Source organism: Mirounga angustirostris, unplaced genomic scaffold, assembly GCF_029215605.1.
Source record: "Mirounga angustirostris isolate CCGP_5_RB_7025 unplaced genomic scaffold, mMirAng1.0.hap1 SCAF_5, whole genome shotgun sequence".
In the NCBI taxonomy this organism is placed as follows: domain Eukaryota; kingdom Metazoa; phylum Chordata; class Mammalia; order Carnivora; family Phocidae; genus Mirounga; species Mirounga angustirostris.
Window position 1 is genome coordinate 101,494,803 of NW_026991713.1, and position 23,937 is coordinate 101,518,739.

Sequence of the window (23,937 nt, forward strand, 5' to 3'; positions counted from 1 at the left end):
CATCCAAGAGATCTATCCAAAGTGTGATTCAAAAACCAGTGGCCTCCGCTCACTTAAGAACTTGGAAACACAAAATCTTTTTTTTTTCTTCTAATTTTTATTTAAATTCTAGTTAGTTAACATACAGTGCATTATTGGTTTCAGGAGTAGAAGTCAGTGATTCATCACTTATATACAACACCCAGTGCTCATCACAACAAGTGCCCTCCTCATTACCTACCCATCAACCAACTAGCCCATCCCCCACCCACATCCCTCCATCAACCTTCAGTTTGTTCTCTATCATTAAGAGTGTCTTATGGTTTCTGTCTTCTTTTTTTTTTCTTTTTTCTTTCTTCCCCCTTCCTATATGTTCATCTGTTTTGTTTCTTAAATTCCACATATGAGTGGGATTGTATGGTATTTGTGTTTCTCTGACTTATTTCACTTAGCATAATATGTGCTAGCTCCATCCACATCGTTGCAAATGGCAAGATTTCATTCTTTTTAATGGCTGACTGATATTCCATTTGTGTGTGTGTGTGTGTGTATGCCACATCTTCTTTATCCATTCATCAGTCAGTGGACATTTGGGCTCTCTCCATAGCTTGGCTATTGTTAGTAATTGCTGCTGTAAACATCGGGGTGACTGTGCCCCTTTGAAGCTGTATCTTTGTATCCTTTGGGTAAATATCTAGTAGTACAGTTGCTGGATTGTAGGGTAGTTCTATTTTTAACTTTTTGAAGAACCTCCATACTGTTCTCCAGAGTGGCTGCACCAGTTTGCATTCCCAGCAACAGTGCAAGAAGGTTCCCCTTCTCCGCATCCTTGCCAGCATCTGTTGTTTCTTGTGTTAATTTTCCCATTCTGACAGGTGTGAGGTGATACCTCATGTCTTTTTTTTTTATATATATTTATTTATTTGACAGAAAGAGAGAGAGTGAGCACAAGCAGGGGGAACAGCAGAGGGAGAGGGAGAAGCAGGCTTCCCGCTGAGCAGAAAGCACGACATGGGGCTTGATCCCAGGACCCTGGGATCATGACCTGAGCCGAAGGCAGGCAGACATTTAACGACTGAGCCACCCAGGCACCCCCTTATTGTCTTTTTGATTTGTATTTCCCTGATGCTGAGTGATGTGGAGCATCTCTTCATGTGTCTGTTAGCCATCTGGATGTCTTCTTTGGAAAAGTGACTATTCATGTCTTATGCCCATTTCTTAACTGGATTATTTGGTTTTTGGGGGTTGAGCTTGATAAGTTCCTTTTAGATTTTGGATACTAACTCTTTATCAGATAACATCATTTGCAAATATCTTCTCCAATTCTGTAGGCTGCCTTTTGGTTTTGTTGATTGAAGTTTCCTTCGCTGTGCAGAAGCTTTTTATCTTGATGAAGTCCCAGTGGTTCATTTTTGTTTTTGTTTCCCTTGCCTCCGGCGATGTGTCTGTCTAGTAAGAAATTGCTATGGCTGAGGTCAAAGAGGTTCTGCCTATATTCTCCTCTAGGATTTTGATGGTTTTTGTCTCACATTTAGGTCTTTCATCGATTTTGAATTTATTTTTGTGTATGGTCTGAGAAAGCGGTCCAGTTTCATTCTTCTGCGTGTTGTGTCCAGTTTTTCCAACACCATTTGTTGAAGAGACTGTCTTTTTTCCATTGAATATTCTTTACTGCTTTGTCAGTTAGTTGACCATATGGTTGTGGGTCCATTTCTGGGTTTTCTATTCTGTTCCATTGATCTATGTGTCTGTTTTTGTGCCATGACCATACTGTCTTGATGATTATAGCTTTGTAATATAGCTTGAAATCTGGAATTGTGATGCCTTTAGAAATTTAGAAATGTGGTGATAGGAAATTATACTTCGTGATCTTGGACAAATCACTTAGTTTGGGCTTTGGTTTCATCAGCTTTTTTAAAAGTTTATGAAATATTGCCAAATACAGGAAAAAATGCAGAAAGTAATATAATAAACACCGTAAGATTTAACTTACATTTATGTTGGACCACATTAGGTGATAATTAAAGGTTCTTTAAAAGAAAAGGTTCTTAAAAAATCTTATTCTAAACTAAATACTCAGTGGAAGATCTGGGTTAAGAAGAATATTTTGTTAGAATCTCAGGGTTTTTGAACTGTTGGTGTTAGGAATAAAGATTTGAAAGTTGTTATTATGGAGGTGGTGGTTAAAGCTTAGGATTGAATTGGTTTCTCCAGAGGAAGTTGTATAAAGTGACATATGAGGAAGGGAAAATGATAGAGGATCCAGTAAAGAAAACTGAAGAGGTGGGGTCAGAGAGTTAAAGAGGAGTGAATCATATTGGCAAAGCCAAGTTAGAAGTTAGAGGAAATTGTTTCCATGTAATTCTTACTGCTCGTATGTATTTAGATAGATGTATTTATTGAGGTAAAATGAAAGAAGTTTAAGATAACTTAAGATAATTAATAGTTTTGTGATCAGAAGTGAGTGGCCGGGACGCCTGGGTGTCTCAGTCAGTTAAGCGTCTGCCTTCAGCTCAGGCCATGGTCTCAGGGTCCTGGGATCGAGTCCCACATTGGGCTCCCTGCTCAGTGAGGAGCCTGCTTCTCCCTCTGCCTGCCACTCCCCCTGCTTGTGCTTTCTCTCTCTCCTAAATAAATAAATAAATAAATAAATAAATAAATAAAAAAGAAGTGAGTGGCCAAAAGAGCAAGGTAGCCATTTTTCTGTTCATGTCCATTGGTAGAAAGATCTTGTAGAGAAAAACCTTCTGTTTTTGTTGAAGTTGGCATAACTTGTTTGCCACAGACCTTGACTCTTGGCAAGCTAGGTGGATGCTATTCCTCCAGTGCATTTGATGTGAATAAACAAGGTCTTATTCCTCTTGCCAGGCATGGCATTAGGGTGATTACTATGTGTCCTGCTAGTCTCTGAGGGGCTTTCCTGAATATGTTTTTTGTGGTTTGCAAAATATGGACCTCACGCAAAATTGTACTATGAACTTAGCTCACTACTAACCAAAAAGATCAGTGTAGAATTCAGAGCAATTAATCTAGTAGTAGCAGAGTGGTTTTTGTGGTTATTTTTATCTTAGATCTTCATACCAGCACATTTAAATTCTGTATTGCACGAGAAAAGCAGACCAAGAAAAAGTGTATGAATTAAATACTTAGTAAAGAAAAGATCACTTAGTAATTAGAGTATGGACTTGAGTAACTTACTGTACCTAATATTTGTGATACGAGATATTTTTTATAGGAAAGCCTGAATTTATAGCTACTCTTACACCGAAGGTTTGTGTTTATTACAAGAGTCTTCATTTTTTACCTTTTCCAGTCACCAATTCCTGTGGGTCTCATACCTGACATTCCCTCAAAATGGCATGCAGGTATTTATGACTGGTTAGCACTGGCACATTTACGGGTCACTTAACTGAGTAAGGGCTCTAATGTAAGCATGCAGCTAGGACATCTAGGTACTCTTGGTAAAGAAGAAGCAACATGAGGTCTTACATTTATTGTTCTATGGGACTTTAGGACTATCAGAATGAGAAACATTTAGAAATGCTGAGGGATGTATTCCTGCTGTATTCTGATTCCTTACCCACAGATGGAAAACATTCATTTTTTTGAAGTTAATGCAGAGAAGAACTAAGAGACAAGGAAATTAGGCAGTTAAGATTTACCTACAAGTTTAAATGTCTGGGTTTTTTGCCTTTATAAAAAGAATTTAATAATGCATTTTGAGAATACTGTGTGAAATGTTTTTTAGGTGAGTTAGTTTGTTTTTTGCTTGTGGTTATTGGGATATGTGGTATATGTGTTAGAAGTAGAATATATAGTATACAGAATACAAATTAGAATGTAGAAGTTAGGTACAAATGATTTAGCGTATGATTTATTTATTTTTAAAAATTTCTGACATGTATACATTTCTAAGACTTTGACCTCTTTGTGAGGAGTCAATGGGTTCAATAAGCACCCTCTTGAATCACCATGACTGATGCCCTATAATGGATTCAGCTAATAGGAACCAAATCTTATACTGTCAAATAGGATTAGTAGCCATGCAGGCCAGCTTGAGCAGTGCCTGAGTGCCACGTGGATAAGGGTCACTGGGCTCTTTTGGCATCTTAAGCAGGCTGGTTGTTGAACTTCATATTCCACAAAGGTCCTTGCTCTGTGGTGGCAGTCCTTTTCTCCAAATTGAATCTATATTCAGTTCTGACATTTGTCTTGTGGACCTTTTTGTTTCTTTGCATGGTAGAGTCTTTCTGATTTTAATAGGTTGGTGAAGAAAAACCAAGGAAATGTAAAGACTTTTGTCATCTTGCACTTTAGAAAGGACTGTTGGGGAACTCTGTGGAAATCACACAGTTCATCTTTGTTTTGCATTGGATTTTAATTCTTGCTCTGAGATCTTTAGTGCTGAATTTATGCACCAAAACTGGAAGTTCTTAGTGGTAATATCTCTTGGATTCACTACATTATTGTAGTTCCACTGTTTTCAGCAAAACATTTTTTTTTTTTTTATTACTTTAAGTAATCTTTTCTTTTTCCATGTCTCTGAGGAAAATTTTAAGTAGGCTGGCTATCTTGACACATTACATTTCATAAGGTTTTTAAGGGAAAAACATATTTAGGTCTTCATTGATTTCGTTTATTGTAATTTTCAGCATATAGATTCTTTACATGTTTTGTTAGATTTATACCTAGATATTTAAATTTTTTTGAGGGATTGTAAATGGTCATAAATTTTAAAAAATTGAAGTTCAATATTGGGTCATATTTAATTTTGTTCAGTTTATAAAATACCTACATTTTTAAAGCAAGTATAAATATTCATCTATTTTCTTTAATATTACTGTTATTAAGACCTGTTATAGGCACGTGAAATATAGATAAAAAAATAAACACTATAAAATGGTATCATGATGTGAGGTTTTAAATTTTAACAGAGTTGGATTTACCAGTATTTTTCTTATGATATACCCTTTCTGTGTCTTTTTTTAAAGATTTTTTTTTTTTTTTTTTTTTTTATTTGACAGAGAGATAGCGAGAGCAGGAACACAAGCAGGGGGAGTGGGAAAGGGAGAAGCAGGCTTCCTGCCGAGCAGGGAGCCCGATGCGGGACTCAATCCCAGGACCCTGGGATCATGACCTGAGCCAAAGGCAGACGCTTAACGACTGAGCCACCCAGGCGCCCCCTTTCTGTGTCTTTAAACATGAAACCTTCCATGCCTCAGTGTCTTAAAAGTATTTTCCTGTATTTCCTTCCAGTACCACCATTAAGATAATGAACATGCCCCCCCCATATTTTCTTGTACCTCTTTGTAATCCCTTTCTTTTGCCTTTCCCTGATATTCTTCACTCCTTTCCCCTTCTCCCTCTTCCCATGCAACCCTTGATCTATTACTATTCTTTTCCATTACTGTAATTAGTGTACATTTTCTAGAATTTTATATATATATGAAATCATATAGTATATACTTTTTTGTCTCGCTCTTAGTGGGGTAATATATAATTAGTGGTTAAGATTGTAGGATCTGGAAACAGACCAGTTAATCTGAAAGTCCTGCTCTGCTGCTTATTTATAACTATCTTTTCTAAGTCTCAGTTTCCCAGGTTGCCATGGGAAAGTGAAATTTTCCACAGGGAGAGTGCAAGTGAAGAAGATACAATGCTTGATGATTAGAATTGGGGGGATTTTTAATATGCTGTGTATAGGGTTGGCAAGCATATACATGACCAAATGGAGAAAGGTTCAGAAATCTGAGGATAGAATGAAGAAAACCATTTAATTTAGAAGTAAAGATCTGTAAAATAAGTATGACTAAAATAAAAAGGAGATGATAAGAGACTGTGTTTGAAAGGATTGCTCAGGCTGGGAGAAAAACAAGACAAACCAGAATAGGGATGAATGACGAAAAAGAGATGATAGATGATAGATGATGGGTTATGCTACGCACCAAGAGTAGATTTAGTAAAGTATAGAAGAAAGAAAATGGTTGTTTCAGAAATAAGAATTTAAGTGTTTGAAAGTTTTCAGGTGGACCTTTCCAGAATATAACAAGGTTACCATATATCATTATTAGAATAGAGGGAAATCAGAAGTGAAAAGTATTTATTGAGGGGGCATGGTAGAACTTGTGGTGAAGAATTATAAATGGAACCTACAAAGATTACTTCCCCAATTTCTGGCTTGGTGGGACAAATGGCATTGAAGTGGTGGTTGGAACAAGTGTAGTTTAGCAGAGTGAAATCTGGTGTATTTATATGTTTTTCCTTTCCGGCATAGTCCAAGATAATTTTTAAGTACATAATGACTTAACTATAGAGTCTCAAATGAGACTAGTCTTGTAGGAAAATTTTCCATAGTACTTAGCAGTAAGTACTACCATACACACAGTATTGGTTCTCAGATACCTTATAGCTTAGATGTAATATTAGATTTTCCCTGAGAGTTTTGGTGTTCTCTAAATGTGAGTCATTACCCATGTTACCTGTTTTTTCTTTGTGGGTTGGTTAATCCACAGACAGCCAGGAAAAATAATATAGGACAAGTTCAAGATTAAGGATGTTTTATAGAAATATACTTGTATCTTTGATTTGCACTTTCAGTGTTGTAGCCACGAGCTATTTGTGGCTATTGAGCATTTGAAATAGGGTAATCCAAATTGAGATATGATGTAAATATAAAAATTACAATATGCATTGGACTTTTAACACAGTATGAAACAAAGAATGTAAAATAAAGTAGTTCATTGATAGTTTTTAATATGGATTACATGTTTGAAATGACAGTTTTATAGATATATTAGATTAAACAAGTTATAATATTAAAATTAATTTTGTTTCTTTTTTATTTTTTAATACAGCTCCTAGAAAGTTTAAAATTTCATATGTGGTTTGCATATGACTCACATTATATTTCTGTAGAATAACACTGTCTTGAGGTGAAAGAAATCCACGTCCCTATTTTGCAATATATATATATTTTGAAAGCTTTTATTTATTTATTTGACAGAGAGAGACACAGTGAGAGAAGGAACACAAGCAGGGGGAGTGGGAGAGGGAGAAGCAGGCTTCCCGCCGAGCAGGGAGCCCAATATGGGGCTCAATCCCAGGACCATGGGATCATGACCTGAGCCAAAGGCAGACACTTAACAACTGAGCCACCCAGGCGCCCCCCTGTTTTGCTATAATGAATGTTTAACTATTCACTGAATTGTAAATCCTTAGTGGAAAAGCAAAAAACAAAAACAAAAACAAAAAAAACCCTAAAATAAATTTGATGTGTGAGTATGCTTAATCAAATTTGCTTTGAATGGATTTAAAAATAAGTACTATCATTAGATTTCTTTGATTTCATTAGATTTCTAGTTATTTGAAAGTTATATTTAGTGAAAGCCGTTATTAAACTTGGGGGATAAAGGTAACTGGATGCCAGACTTTAGCTGACTAGTCTTTGGGCATGAAAATGGACCTTTGCTTTCCTTTGCACGATGTCTCGATGCATTATGGGATTTTTGGTCTAAAAAGCATCGTATTCTACCTCTAGTTTCTATTATGTGATAACAGCAAGTATCATGCTTGATGATGCTTATGGTTTTCTTTCTAATTTTAGATTTTCTAAAGCATTGGGAACTTGTTAGAAAAACTAATTCTTGCGCCCCCAAACCCATTGAATCAGACTCTGGTGGCTGGGCCTGGGAATCTGTTTAAACCCTCCAAAGAGGTGGCAAAACTCAGTCTCTTTATAACAGTTCTCCGTTTTATCCCTTAATTCAGATCTATTTATCCTGGTATCATTGTATATTTAACTGATGTAAATTTTATTTTTATTACAAAGGTGCTCATAAGGTTTTAGGGTTTAATTTCTAAATAGCTATAATTATATTTAGAGTGGTATTTTATTTGATTCTAATGAAAATTTATTATATACGTATCATTTGGGCAGCTATACACATGTATTTGGAAGGGATTACATTCCTTTCTTTTCATTTAATCATTTGTTAAAATGTCACATTCTTAGGTGGATGCTCTCCGATTGCGTTTGGAAGAGAAGGAAACCATGTTGAATAAGAAGACAAAACAAATTCAGGATATGGCTGAGGAGAAGGGGACACAAGCTGGAGAGATACATGACCTCAAAGACATGCTGGATGTGAAAGAGAGGAAGGTTAATGTTCTTCAGAAGAAGGTAAGGTGCAGGTGTTCTGAGTTTAGTTTCCTACATCTGGCATATATCCTCATTCCTACCATATATATGTGTGTGTATATGTACATATATATGTATATATATATTGATATCCTTCTCACCCTTTCCTCTGAAATGTTCACTTAAAAATTTTTTTTATTTATTTTTCTTTTATTTTTAAATTTTAATTCCAATATAGTTAACATATAGTGTTATATTAGTTTCAGATGTGCAATATAGTGATTCAGGAATTCTATACATTACTTAGTGCTCATCATTAAGTATGCTCTACTCATCAGGGACATTGGCCTATAGTTCTCTCTCTTTTTTTTTTTTTAAGTAGGCTCCATGCCCAGTATGGAGCCTGACGTGGGGCTTGAACTTATGACCCTGAGATCAAGACCTGAGTTGAGATCAAGAGTCAGATGCTTAACCTACTGAGCCAACCCAGGCGCCTCTGTAGTTCTCTTTTATTGTGGAGTCTTTATTTGGTTTTGGCATCAGGGTAATGTTGGCCTCATAGAATGAATTTGGAAGTTTTCCTTCCTTTTTTGTTTTTTGGAATAGTTTGAGAAGAATACGTATTAACACTTCTTTAAATATTTGGTAGAATTCGCCTTTGAAGCCATCTGGTCCTGGACTTTTATTTGTTGGGAGATTTTTGATTACTGATTCAGTTTCTTTGCTGGTAGTTGGTCTGTTCAAGTTTCTTTTTTCTTTTTTTTTTTTTTAAGATTTTATTTATTTATTTGACAGAGAGAGAGGGAACACAAGCAGGGGAGTGGGAGAGTGTGAAGCAGGCTTCCCGCGGAGCAGGGAGCCCGATGCGGGGCTCGATCCCAGGACCCTGAGATCACGACCCGAGCCGAAGGCAGTTGCTTAAGCGACTGAGCCATCCAGGCGCCCCAGTCTGTTCAAGTTTCTTATTTCTTCCTGTTTCAGTTTTGGTAGTTTATATATCCTGGAATTTATTCATTTCTTCTAGGTTGTCCAATTTGTTGGCATATAGTTTTTGATAATATTCCTGTATGACTGTTTGTATTTTTGTGATGTTGGTTATTTCTCCTCTCTCATTTGTGATTTAATTTATTTGGGTCCTTTCTCTTTTCTTTTTGATAAGTCTGGCAAGGGGTTTATCAATTTTATTAATTTTTTCAAAGACCCAGCTCTTCCTGGTTTCACTGACCTGTTCTTTTTCGTTAAGTTTCTATATCATTTTATTTATGCTCTAATCTTTATTATTTCCTTCCTTCTGTTGGTCCTAGGCTTTGTTTGTTGGTCTTTTTCTAGCTCCTTTAGGTATAAGTTTAGGTTGTTTATTTGAAGTTTCTCTTGCTTCTTGAGATAGGCCTGTATTGCTATAAACTTTCCTCTTAGAACTGTTTTTGCTGCATCCCAGAGGTTTGGGACCATTGTGTTTTCATTTTCATTTGTTTGCATGTACTTTTTAATTTGTTCTTTGATTTCTTAGTTGACCCATTCATTGTTTAGTAGCATGTTGTTTAACCTCCATGTATTTGTACTCTTTTGAAGATTTGCTTGTGGTTGACTTTTAGTTCCATAGTGTGGGGTTAGAAAAGGTGCATAGTATGACTTCAGTCATTTTGTATTTATTGAGACCTGTTGTGTGACCTAATAGGTGTTATATTCTGGAGAATGTTCCATGTGCATGTGAAAAGAATGTGTGTTCTGCTGTCTTAGGATGGAATGTTCTGAATAGATCTGTTAAGTCCATCTGGTCCAGTGTGTCATTCAAAGCCATTGTCTCCTTGTTGATTTTCTGCTAAGATGACCTGTCCATTGATGTAAGTGGGGTGTTAATATCCCCTATTATTTTGTTATTATCAGTAGTTCCTTTGTGTTTGTTATTGTTTTATATATTTGGGTGCTCCCATGTTGGGTGCATGAATATTTACAATTGTTATATCTTCTTGTTGAATTGTCCCCTTTATTATTATATAGTGCTCTTCTTTGTCTCTTGTTAATAGTCTTTGAAGGCTAGTTTGTCTGATATAAGTATTGGTATTCAGTGCTTTTTTTTGATATCCATTTGTGTAGTAGTTGTTTCTCCATCCCCTCACTTTCAATCTGGAGATATCTTTAGGTCTAAAATGAGTCTCTTGTAGGCAGCATATAGATGGGTATTTTTTTTTTTTTTAATCTATTCTGACACCCTATGTCTTGATTGGAGCACATAATCTATTCACAGAGTAATTATTGATAGATATGTATTTATTGCCATTTTATTACTTGTTTTGTGGTTGTTTCTGGAGATTTTCTCTGATCCTTTCTTGTCTTTTTCATGTTTTGCTGATTTTCTATAGTGATATATTTGGATTTCTTTCTCTTTATTCTTTGCATGTTAGTGTTTTTTGATATGGTTACCATTAGGTTTGTATATAACCTCTTCTGCAAATATCAGTCTATATATATGTGTGTGTGTATATATTTAAAAGATGTATTTATTTATTTTAGAGAGAGAGAGTGAGCATGTGAGGGAGGGGCAGAGAGACAGGGAGAGAGAGAATCTCAAGCAGACTCTCCGCTGAGCATGGAGCCTGACGCAGGGCTCCATCTCACGATCCTGAGATCGTGACCTGAGCTGAAATCAAGAATTGGAAGCTTAACCAACTGAGTCACCCAGACACCCCCAAATATCAGTCTATATTAAGTTGATGGTCGTTCAAGTTTGAACCCATTCTTTCTTCCTCTCCTCCCCATGTTTTAGGTATATGTTATTATATTTATGTCCTTTTTGTGTGTGTGAGTTCCTTGACTGATTTTTAGAGGAAGTATTCATTTATACTGCTTTTGTTTTTCCTACCTTTTATTGTCATTTTTGGTCTCTCCTTTCCATTCAAAGAGTCCCCTTTAATATTTCTTTCAGGACTGGTTTAGTGATCACGAACTCCTTTAGTTTTTGTTTGCCTGGGAAACTCTCTCTCTCCTTGTATTCTGAATGATAGCCTTGCTGGATAGAGTATTCTTGGCTGCAGATTTTTCCCCTTCAGCACTTTGAATAGATCATGTCACTCCCTTCTGGCTTGCCAAGTTTCTGTTGAGAAAGCTCCAGCTAGCCTTATGGCTTTTCCCTTGTAAGTTACGACTTCTTTTGTCTTGCTGCTTTTAAGATTTTTTCTTTATCACTATATTTTGCAAATGTAATTACAATATGTCTTGGTGTTGGCCTGCTATTAATGATTTTGAGGGGAGTTCTCTTTGCCTCCTTGGAGCTGGATGTCTGTTTCCTTCCCCAGATGAGGGAAATTTTCAGCTATTATATCTTTTTTTTAAGATTTTAATTTATTTATTTGACAGGGAGAGAGAGAGAGCGTGCACACAAGCAGGGGGAGCAGCAGGCAGGGGGAGAGGGAGAAGCAGGCTCCCCACTGAGCAAGGAGCCCGATGTGGAGCTCGATCCCAGGACCCTGAGATCATGACCTGAGCTGAAGGCAGACGCTAAACTGACTGAGCCACCCAGACGCCCCTCAGCTATTATTTCTTGAAATAAATTTTCTGCCCCCTTTTCTCTCTTCTTCTTTTGGGACTTCTTTTTTTTTAAAGATTTTATTTATTTATTCATGAGAGACAGAGAGAGAGAGAGAGAAGCAGAGGGAGAAGCAGACTCCCAAGGAGCAGGGAGCCCGATGCAGGACTCGATCCCAGAACCCCGGGATCATGACCTGAGCCGAAGGCAGACGCTTAACCATCTGAGCCACCCAGGCGCCCTTCTTTTGGGACTTCTATAATATGAATGTTATTATGTTTGATGGGGTCACTGAGTTCCCTAAATCTGTTCTTGTGTGGCATAATTCTTTTCTCTCTTTTGTTCAGCTTCATTGCTTACCATTACTTTGTCTTCTAGGTCATTAATTTGTTTCTCTGTATCTTCCAGCCTGCTGTTCATTGCCTCAAGCATGGTTCTAATTTCATTTATTACACTCTTCATCTCTTTTGATTCTTTTTTAACTCTTTTATCTCTGTGGTAAGGGTCTCACCAATGTCTTCTTTTCTCAAGGCCAGTGAGTATCCTTACGATCTTTGCTTTAAATTCTTCATCACGTATGTTCCTTATGTCTGTTTCACAAAGATCTCTGGCCATAGCCTTATCTTGTTCTTTCATTTGGGATAAATTCCTCTGTCTTCACATTTTGTCTAAGTCTCTGCCTTCTTCTCAGTGTTAGAAAAGCCAGTTATAGATCCTCCTGAAAGTTATGGCCTTATGAAGAAGAGGTCATGTAGTTCCCAGGGAGGACGTATCAAGGAGTGTCTCCTATGTGTGGTGCATGAGCTCTGCTTTTGTGTTCTGGCTGTTCTGCCCTTTAGACCAGTCACTTATAGAGGCTCTCCTTTCCTGCTATGGGCAGTGTTTGGTCCCTGGCCTGAATTTGGCAGGTTTTAGCTAGGTGTGTTCTGGTCTACTTGTGAAATGAGAGCTGTCACCATCTCCACCATAACTGAGGCCCTGCAAAACTCTCGGGTCTGGAGACATGGTATGGACAGGAGTTTGTCCTGGTCTTCTGGGGCAGGGTCCTGCTGCACTGGGACTGAGGCAAGCATGACTGAGAAGGGCAGTTCCACTAGAGCCAGGGTGGGTAGGGCTTAGTGTAAGCAAGTTAAGCAGCCAATGTGGGTGCTGTGCTGCTTCCCGCAGTTGGCTCTGTATTTATGCTGAGGGGCAGGGGAAGGAAATGGTGTTGGCAAGCTCCACTGTTCCCAGAGATGTGTCTCTGTGAATGTTGCCTCTCAGGGAAGTGCTCTGAGAAAAGTGTGTGATCTCCCTACTGTGTGCCCCAGATGCTCTTCAGATCGTTGTTTCTGCACTGTCTGCCCCTAGGTTGTTTGCCTGCCATCTCTCCAGGAGCAGCACAGTGCCCTCCAGACTCTATCCCAGCCAAGCCCGCTGACCTTTAAAACTCCAGGCTTTAATCCCTACTGCTTACAAGAACTCATGAAATGTAGCTCCTCTCATTTTCCAAGTCAATGGCTTTGGGAAAGTGTTCTCCTTTTGCTTTCCCCTCTGTGCTCCTCTCTCTCTCTCTCTCTTTCTCGCGCCCTTTTCTGACCATGGCTTCCCTCCATCCGCAGCACCCAAGATCTGTGTCTCCCCCAAACCATGTCTCCGTACTTCCTATCTTCTTCCATGTGGCCTCTTCTCTCCCTTTAGTTGTAGAGTTTGTTCTGTCAGTCATCTGGTTGATTTCTGGGATATTTAGGATGATTTGATAGTTATCTAGTTGTGTTTGTGAGACATGGTGAGCCTAGGGTCCTCGTACTCTGTTGCCATCTTCCTGCTTCATACCCCAAGGTTTAAATTTTTATTTAATTCATGGTTGCTCTAGAATTCCTTTGAAAAAATTTCAAGAAAAGTCATAGGTGCTATGTTTCCTAAGTTCTTGCTTATTGATTATGTTATATTATCTTTTTATATTTTATAACTTTCAGAGATACGAAGAATATAGAGAATAATATAAGTAATGGTAATCATTCAGCTTAAGAAGTAAAATTTCAAATACAGTTGATGTTCCTTGGCATATCTTTACTTGATAGTATTGTCCTCCATTTTGTCTGAGAGTTGAAAATTTAATTTTGGTGTTTATGCATGCCCCCATATATTAGATCAGGATACATGGTTTTATACTTTTATAACCCATGTAACTATTAGTGAGGAAGTATACCTTACAAATAAATATGAGAAATATTTACCCTGAATGTAATCAGGGGAATGTAAAAGAAAACCAGATTAAGAAATAATTTTATACCTATTCTTTTTTGCTTTGTGGGCAAAAATTAAGAAGTCTGTGACAGTATCAAGTGTTGATAAATATGGCAGTTGGATTTTTAAATTGGTACAACTACTTTGGAAAGTCGTTATGAAATTAAACATAAGCATATCCTCCCCGATAAAGATACTTTAGATGAACTCCAGGACATGTGTAGGAACGTTCATAGTAGCCTTGTTTGGCTATAAAAACAAAACAGAACAAAACTGAGGAAACATACAAAAGTTCATTAAGAGAAGAGTGAGTAGGTAAATTTGGTATGGTCACACAATGGAACCTGTTATTTTAAGGGAAAGGAATGTTTAGGATAAAAATTCAGCAAAGTCCTTTCTTCTAGAGGTAGGGAAGGTAGAGAGATGGCATAAGGAGGGATATATAAGTATCTTAAGATGAGTAATGAGTTTGTGTGTATTTAATTTATTATACTTCATAACATGTATAAAATATTAACATAATTTAAAATAACTGGAGGCAGATTAAGTTTTGTTAAATTTGCATGGTGTATTGGTATAAAAGATATAATATCTTTTATATGTTTTCCTCTGTTTGAATATTAGTTTGAAAATTGCTTAGAAAAAAAGCCTCTGTATATATACGTATTAGTATTTTCTTTGAAAAAGAACTTTTCATATATTTCACTTTAAATTTATTTCTAATTTTATAATTCTAAAATTAGAATCACTTTTCCCTAGAAGTTCATTTGTACATTTTGGAACAATGTCTGATACAGATGTAGGGTCTTACTTGATAAAGTTTAACTGTCTGATTAAAAATTTTCATATAAATTCTCAGGCAAAAGGGTTTATTTACCTTATGGTCAAATAGGTCCAATTATGATGAATTGATGACTTGGACAGTTTGACCCTCTTTCCTTGAACCAGAATTTGGCTATTTACAGTATTTGCTGATTGAGATTAACTTGGGGCTGTATTGAACAAGTATAATCCTCCTCCTGCAGAATGACTTTTTAGGTATTAGGAACTTGCCATTTGACAGCCCTCAAATCTTGTTTTTCTAGATGATATATTTCTGTTCCTCCCAGTGTTCTCCTTTGCCCTGGTTAGTTTTTCTGATGGCAGTTATTTGTCTGAACTCATTTTTCTCCCATACTTTACTTTTCCAGTTGGAACTTTGGATTTAATTGCAAGAGAGATAATTAGAACATTATTAATATTCTTGGCCCTAACTGGTATGTGATATTGGGCAACTCACTGAAACTGACTAACCTCCAGTTTTTTCAACTATAGACAGGGTATAATAGTTACCTCAGGAGGTTTTTGTTAAATGATGTAATGTGTTGGAAAGTACTTTGGAACCTGTAAAGTGTTGCATACTGTGGATATAAGGTGTTAATATTGTTTATTCTTTTTCTTTTAAAATTTTTATTTATTAGAGAGAGAGACCACGTGCACATGAGTTGGGGGAGGGGCAAAGGGAGAGGGACAAGTAGACTCCTCACTGAGCAGGGAGCCTGATGCCAGTCTCAATCCTGGAATCCTGAGATCATGACCTGAGCTGAAGGCAGACACTTAACCGACTGAGCCACCCAGGCGCCCCTTAATATTGTTTATTTTTACTAAGTTTTACTTTGCTTAATTCAGCCAATTAATCTTTGAGGATCTTCAACTTTATGCCTTCTACCCATTTATGAGCATATTCTTTATACTTTCATATAAATGATAAAATGTTGAATAGACCAGAAAAGGCTTTTGTGATATATTGTACCTCTTTCAGATTGATTATCGAAACAATTCTCAAAGCTCTTTTTGTTGTCTGTAGAATTTTTTTTCTTGTAAGCTCAGTTTGTTTTCAGGTCTAGCCTTTTTAAAAATTCTTATTTCTCTGTGTTCTTCATTCAGACCCTTATAAACCTGGCTTGAAAATCTGAGTCAGTTGGAGAGATCACTATATAATTCTTACACTGATGCCTGGGTTATGAGCCAGTGATATGCTCAGCTGTTTTTGGCTTTTTCAGGACCACTACCCACACATTTTCCTAGCTCTCTAATCAGTGGATATATTTATATATACTGGAGCAATGTGTATATTTATATACACTGGAGAATTGTTTGCTCTTTCTCCTTTTTCCCCCTTACTGAGTACATTTATAGTTGCATAGTCAAATTGTGTTTTGTGGCTTCCCTGGAAAACTGCCTTCGTTCATCCATTTGGTGTAGTGCCTTCTGCTATATAGTAGGCACTGAGCTAAGTACCTAGACAAATAAGATGTGGTTTCTGCTCTCTAAGTTTTAGTTAAAGAAGTGGTGATATACATGGTGTATAGTGGGATACAAAGCAAGAATTTTTCGATTTGAACTTGTGTGAACGGAACTAAGTCTTGAAATTGAATGAACGTTTGCTGAGCAAATGGGGAAGGAGTAAGACATCCCAAGCCAAGAGAGCAGTGTGAATGAAAACTTGGAATAGTGTTCCTTTCCACAGTGTCATGCCTTGGAATTCTGCCTTTGCTTTTTAAACATTTTTGTAACAGGAATTTTTTTTTTTTTTTTTTGGTAACAGGAATTCTTAAAAGTTTCTGGTAGAGCTCTGTCTATGAATGCCTTTTCTTTCTTATTAGTAACTCTCATTACCTGGTCTCTGGGAAAATTATTCCCAGTTCTTACATAATGAAGTTTTCAGTGAATATACTCATCTTTATTTTCCTTTTAGTTTATTTAGGAAACTAATAAAGAGAATTCAGAGAAAGGCTCTGAAGTTTTTCTGTCAAAAACTGAAAATTTATCTGCAGTGGGGTATTGAGATAACCTTTCAGGTAGAACTTAAGCTATGCCTGGAGAGATGGCTTAATTTTGTACACAGTTAACCTACTTTGCTTCTTGATTCAGAGACTTACTTCATAAGGAAGAGGGATAGGTTAACTCTGTTTTCATCCTTTCTTTTTTTTCTGGCATCAGTTTTCTATAATCATTTTTTTCACAAATACTTATTATTGTATGTTTAAGTAATATTTAAATATTTTAATATTTAAAGGAGGAATACCAGGAAACATACTACTTTGGCATTACTTTGGGTATATTAGAAATGCATTTTAAAAAAAATCATTTTTTTTTTTTTTTAAGATTTTATTTATTTATTTGACAGAGAGAGACACAGCGAGAGAGGGAACACAAGCAGGGGGAGTGGGAGAGGGAGAAGCAGTCTCCCCGCAGAGCAGGGAGCCTGATGCGGGACTCGATCCCAGGACCCTGGGATCATGACCTGAGCTGAAGGCAGTCGCTTAACCAACTGAGCCACCCAGGCGCCCCCCCCAAAAAAATCATTGTTTTTTGAGAATAGCAGCAGCTGTGATAATGGCTGGATTGTGAGTCACATACTCTGTACTGTTTGTGGCTCTGTTTTGGCCACCACTGCCCACCCACAATCTCCTGACTCTCTAGGCAGTGGATATATTTGTATGCACTGGGATAACCCTGTGCTCAGAGAATAAAATGGGACAATAGCAGATGGCCAAGCATGCTGTACAATGGGATTAGCATTGGGCTCCTCCTTCCCAAGGTTCTCCCCTATGGTTTTAAGTAGTTTTGTGTTACAGTAAATTTCTTATCTCTATAACAAATCACTGACCTGGAAAATGTAATTGAGCATTTGAATCTGAGCTGCATTCAAAAATCTGTGTTAAAATTGTACAGCTTCTTGCTTGATTGATTATAAATTATAATGTAGCTTGGAGTTTAATTTGCTGACGCAGATGTTACCATCATTGCTTTCTATGCTTCTATAACTTATGTTGATTTTGCCTTGCTTACTTCTCCAGTTTCCTAGGTTTGGGTATTTGGAGTTTAAATTTAACGGTAACAGAAAGCTGATTGATATATATAATTAGAAGGTTGCAGTTGGTTTGTTAGTTTGGTCCTAGATTGGTTCTTTAAGTCTCTTTTGTTATTTTGTTTTTGGTAGGAAATCAGAAAGAATAGGTTTTTTATATATTCTATTTGTTTTCTGTGGAGTCTTGGTTAAGATAGTGTTACTTTCTTCACTTTTTCCATATCATAAGATGGAAAGGAGAATATGTTTTATCACTAAAAAAACAGTGTTTAGTAATTTTACTCAGAAAATTAATATTTTTAAAAATTGTCATATTTTATTTTTAGTAAGGATTAATTGCAATGTTTTCTAAGTGCTATTATTTTTAAGTCACAGCCCAGCTGCTAATGAAGCTAAAGAGAGAACCAAGTCAGTCTCTAATCAAATATTAAGTTGGAAACGAGGCTTTAGAATTTTTTTTCATTCTTTTACTTATTTTTTTTAATAGAACACAGTTTAATTAAATTTTTTTGTTTATGGAGAATATGTACAGCTAAATTCTAAAATGTTTTGTCAAAAACCAGAATGTATAGTAGATGAAGTCTGACTGATGATGATATTTTTGTTGGGGAATATACTCCATATGGATTTACTTTGCTTCATATAACCTTCCTTGTCCCGTTCCCTCCACCCCCTTTTTTTCAAGTAAACCTTAAGGAGGTTGATAGCTGAACTTGGACAGTCTGATTTAACTTCTAGTTTGTCAGCAGATAACTTTTTAAATGATGTTGATATTATACAAGTGACATTTTGTAATGAGTGATGAGTTAGTCCCTAAGAAAAGTTTACCTTGTTATAAATTACTTTAATTATGATATATTCCTGCTCACCATCCTTTCTACTTCCAGAACATTTCTCTCCAAAAATAAAAAAATAAAACAAACACAACACCCCTCATCTCTACATTCTGATAATCTAGAAACAATAAAGTTCAGTTATAAGTGATTAAAGCAACAATAGCAATAGCACTGCTTTATAATAGATGGAGAAAAATCTTCGTCTGCATAATGAACTATTTCTAAAGCTTGGTAGCTTAAACAATGATTTTTGAATGCTCACTTATTTGTGAGTCATGAATTCAGGAAGGGCTCTTTTGGGTAGTTTGTCCCTGATATGTTTGGTGACAGCTGGGGGTGTCAGCAGTTGGACGATCCACTGCCAAGCTGGCTTTTTCACTTGCATACATTCTGTCTAGGTACTCCATGGCCTCTGGCTGCATGGCTACATGGTGTCTTTTGCCTCAGGGCTTCTGCATATGTCCTGGGTATCCCACAGCATGATGAGAGTCGTCACACTTCTTATGTGGCACCTGACTCCACAGTCATAGATGTTAGAAGCAGAAGCTGCCTGACCAGTTAAGGGTTATGCTATGAATGGGTTTAGAAGTGGCAGAGGATTCCTTTTGCTGTGTTCTGTTTGTCATAGTCACAGAACTTACCTTGATTTGGGGGGTTAAGAAATACACTTCACTTCTTAACGGAGCCGTGGCAAAGCCACATTGCAGAGGAGCCTGTAAGGTGGGAGGTATTATTGTGGCCATCTTTGGAAAAAATATCTGCTCCAGTTCAATAAAAATGTTGAATAAAGGATTGAGAATATGAGGTTAAGATTTTTGTGTGTGGTGCTATGGTGATAAAGCTCTTAGTCCCTTTTTTGGTGTCTTATAATGTTGCAGACTTATTAATCAGAATGGAAGAGGAATTTTTCTTTCTTTCTTTTTTTTAAAGATTTTATTTATTTATTTGACAGAGAGAGACACAGCAAGAGAGGGAACACAAGCAGAGGGAGTGGGAGAGAGAGAAGCAGGCTCCCTGCTGAGCAGGGAGCCCGATGTGGGGCTCGATCCCAGGACCCTGGGATCATGACCTGAGCCGAAGGCAGACGCTTAACGACTGAGCCACCCAGGCGCCCCTTAGAGGAATTTTTTTATTTCCGTGTTACTTAGTGTCTTAATCTGTTATTCATAGAGCTTCTACTGTCATCCACCATTCCCTACAGAAGTCACTTCAAATCAGAAGGAATTCTAAACAGTCTATAATTGTTTTACCCAATTTAGGAATTATCACAGGGTATAAAAATATTAAAAAAAGCGTACAAAGGAATAAGGTGTAAAGAAAGGATACAAAGGATGTACTAACAGCAGAAGGTGAATTAATGCTACGTATTTATTTTAGAGCTTCACCTTAGCTGAGAAGTGCAACTGTCTAGATGAAAACTTTGTGTATTAGTGCTCTCATACGGAAGAGACTGCCATCTAGAAGATAACTGGACTGAGTATGTGCATAGATTCAAAAGAATTTTAAAGTCTTTTTTTTTTTTTTAAAGATTTTATTTATTTGACAGAAAGAGAGAGAGAGCACAAGCAGGGGGAGTGGCAGGCAGAGGCAGAGAGAGAAGCAGGCTTCCCGCTGAGCAGGGGGAGCCCGATGTGGGACTCGATCCCAGGATCCTGGAATCATGACCTGAGCCGAAGGCAGTAGCTTAACCAACTGAGCCACCCAGGCTCCCTAAAGTCTTTAAAGAACAGAGAAACTTGGCTAAATTGTTTTGTGTTATTTGGGGGAATAAAACAGGATAAATCTTAGGCTTAGAATTTTTAAGCTAGCACTAGGGGCTAATTAAATAATTTTTTTCCTAATTGAGCTATAATTCATATATTGTGGAATTTACTATTTTAAGCTATAGAATTTATTGTTTTGTGTATACTTACAAGTTTGTGCAACCATCACCACTATTTAATTCCAGAACATTTTCAAGAAGAAACCCATACCTGTTAGCATTCACAACCCCTTATCCTCTGGCAACCCCGATCTACTTTTTATCTCTATGGATTTGCTTGTTCTGACATTTCGTATAAACATAATTGTATAATATGCAACTTTTTGTGTCTGGCTGTTTTTTAACATAATGTTTTCAAGGTTAACTCATTGTAATTCTTCACTCAAGTATCAGTACTTCATTCCTTTTTATGTCTGAATAATATTCCATTAGGATGAATATAGCGTATTTTGTGTATCCATTCATCAGTTTATGGACATTTGGGTTGTTTATAGCTTTTGCCTATTATGAATAATGATTCTATGAACATTGATGTATAAGTTTTTGTATGAACTTTTATGTTTTCATTTCTCTTGTGTGTATATCTAAGAATGGAATTGATGTTAACTTCATGTTTAACTTTTTGAGGAACTGCCAAACTGTTTCTAAAGCAGCTCTATGACATTCCTGTCAACATGTGTCATTCTGATAGGTATGCAGTGGTATCTTTTTGTGGTTTTCATTTGGATTTCCATAATGACTAATGATGTTGAGCATCTTTTCATGTACTTGGCCATTTGTATATCTTCTTTGGAGAAATGCCTATTCATATTTTTTTGTTTATTTTTCAATTATTTGTCTCTTTATGATTGAGTTCTGGAAAGTCTTTATATATTGGAGAATCCAATAAGGGATTTGCAAATATTTCTCCCAGTCTCTAGGTTATCTTTTCACTTACTTGATAGCATCCTTTGGTGCACAAGAGTTTTAAATTTTGATCAGGGCCAGTTTATCTTTTTTTTTTTCTTGGTTGCTTTTGCTTTTGGTGTCATGTCAAATAAACCAATTGCCTAAATGAAGGTCACAAAGATTTCCTCGTACGCTTTCTCCTATGATTTTGTAGTTTTAGATTTTGTATTTAGATCTTTGATCCATTCCAAGTTAATTTTTGGTCTAAGGAAGGGGTCAACTTCATTATTTTGTATGTGAGTATCCAGTTCTCCCAGCACCATTTGTTGAAAAGACAGTCTTTTCTCATTGAATGGTCTTAAGACTTTTGCTAAAACTCAGTTGCTTATGGACACGTGTGTTCATTTCTGAACTCTTAATTCTATTCCATCAATGTATATGCCTCTCCGTGTGTCATACCACCCTGTCTTGATTACTGTAGATTTTTGTAGGTTTGGATATTGGGAATCGTGAATCCTCTACCTTTGTTCATTTTCAGGATTGTTTTTTTTTGGGGGGGGGGTGTCTCTTGTAATTCCATATGAATTTTGAGATCAGTGTGTCCATTTCTGTGAAAAAAGCATTTGAAACTTTGATAGGGATTGTGTTGAATCTGTTCATCAGTTTGGGGAGTATTGCCATATTAACAATACCAAGTTTTTCAGTTGATGAACATGGGGTGTCTTTCACCTTCCTTAGGTTGTCATTAATTTCCTTTATCATTGTTTTGTAGTTTTCACTTTATAAGTTTTGAACTTCTTTACATTTATTCCTGAATATTTTATTCTTTTTTATGCCATTGTAAATGGAATTGTTTTCTTCATTTCATTTTCATATTATTCATTTTTTATAGATATACAACTGATTTTTGTATATTGATTTTGTATTTTGCAACTTTGCTAAACTTGTTTATTAGCTCTAATAGTGTTTGAGTGGATTTTTTAGTAATTTCTGTATATAAGATCATGCCATCTGCAAAGAGATAGTTGTACTTCTTCCTTTCCAATGTGGCTATCTTTCATTATTTTTATTCTTCCTTAATTGCTATTCCCAAATGTCTGGTACAATGGAGAATAGAGGTAGTGAAAGCCTATATCCTTTATCTTTTTCTTAAAGACTTTTTTATTTTTAAGAGATTTCTACACCCAGCATGGGTCTTGAACTCACAACCCCGAGATCAAAAGTTGCATGCTCTACCAGCCAGGTGCCTTCTTGTCTTGTTATTTATCTTAGGAGAAAGGCTTTCATTTTTCACCATTAAGTATGATGTTAAGTGTGGATTTTTTATAGATGTCCTTTATCAGGTTGAGGAAGTCCCCTTTTATTCCTAATTTATTGAGTGTTTTTATCATGAAAAGGTGTTGTACTTCATCAAATGGTTTTTCTAGATTTATTGAGATGATCGTGTCATTTTTGTTCTTTATTAAGATAGTACATTATATTGATTGATTTTTGTATGTTGAACCAACCTTGCATTCCTGGGATGGGGATGGGTATTTTTACATAGCCTTGCAGTTTTCATCTGGAGAAATGTGAAAGCTTGTTCTATCAACATTATCATCTTGGCAATAGGAATGGACCTGAGAGAATATAGCCTTTGGATACATGCCTTATTTTTAGGTGCTAAGGTATAATATAAATAAGAACCATTCAGATGCTTATAGTGTAATGCTTTATACAATATACAAGTAATTTTGACCCTTATTAAAACATTACTTCCTTGGATTTTTAACTGTGTTTGAGTAATTAGTGAATAACTTGAGGATTTATGTTTATCTGGGTCCATTTTCTACTGATAGAATGCCATAAAAATATTCTGAGAGTCTTGCAAGCTCTAGTTCAGAGTGCCCTGATTTCTATTTTGATTGAGCACACATTTTAAACTTGAAAATGGTAATTAGCAAGCAAATATGAAAGGGTCAGATCCCTGTTGTGATAAAGGTTGTTCTTAGAGGTATCTCGGGAGACCTCATAGCAGGAACTTGTCAGAGTAATAAATATATAGATAAGTATCTAGAAAGGGACAAAGGATTTAAAAAAATACTGATCAAAGTTTTGAAGCACAGTCAGTATTTTCTTCTGCTTAAAAACTGCTTCTAATTTGACATGAATTAACTTGCACTGCATTCTCACCTGTGGGAATGGCCGTTTGGATAAATGCCCAGGTACCTGTCAACTCTGGTTGAGAAGTTGAAATAATTAACCACCTTGAAGAAGTTATTAAATCAGACTTCGATGGAGTAGCTTTTCGTGCTGTTTCTTCTTCCTGTTACACCAGTATGTGCACCCTAACCAGAAAATAGCCTCTATTTTCTAATAGAAATAGAATCAGACATGTATTTTGTTCTTTATCTGTTTCATCTTCCTGTAATTGCCAGACCTGCTTGCTTTTTTCTCCTAACCCTTTTTTTTTCTAGAGGAATTTTTTTGGATTAGAAAATTCAGGGGTGCCTGGGTGGCTGAGTCAGTTAAGCATCTGCCTTCGGCTCAGGTCGTGATCCCAGGGTTCCTGGGATTGAGCCCCATGTTGGGCTCCCTGCTTAGCGGGGAGCCTGCTTCTCGCTCTCCCTCTGCTGCTCCCCTTGCTTGTGCGCATTCTCTCGCTGTCTGTCAAATGAATAAATAACATCTTAAAAAAAAAAAAAACTCATCCAAATCTATCAAGGAATATTTACTAAATTTGATAAG

General features: G+C 36.5%; 1 protein-coding gene across 7 annotated transcripts in view; it reads left to right on the plus strand.

The window, feature by feature from the left end:
• Positions 1-23,937, plus strand: part of ERC1 (ELKS/RAB6-interacting/CAST family member 1) — a 555,561-nt gene that overhangs the window by 130,233 nt on the left and 401,391 nt on the right. For all 7 annotated transcript variants that reach the window (XM_054507254.2, XM_064591742.1, XM_045874103.3 and 4 more), the window contains one exon: positions 7,991-8,158. In XM_054507254.2, coding sequence (XP_054363229.1) covers positions 7,991-8,158 — 168 coding nt within the window. The remainder of the gene's footprint in view (positions 1-7,990; positions 8,159-23,937) is intronic.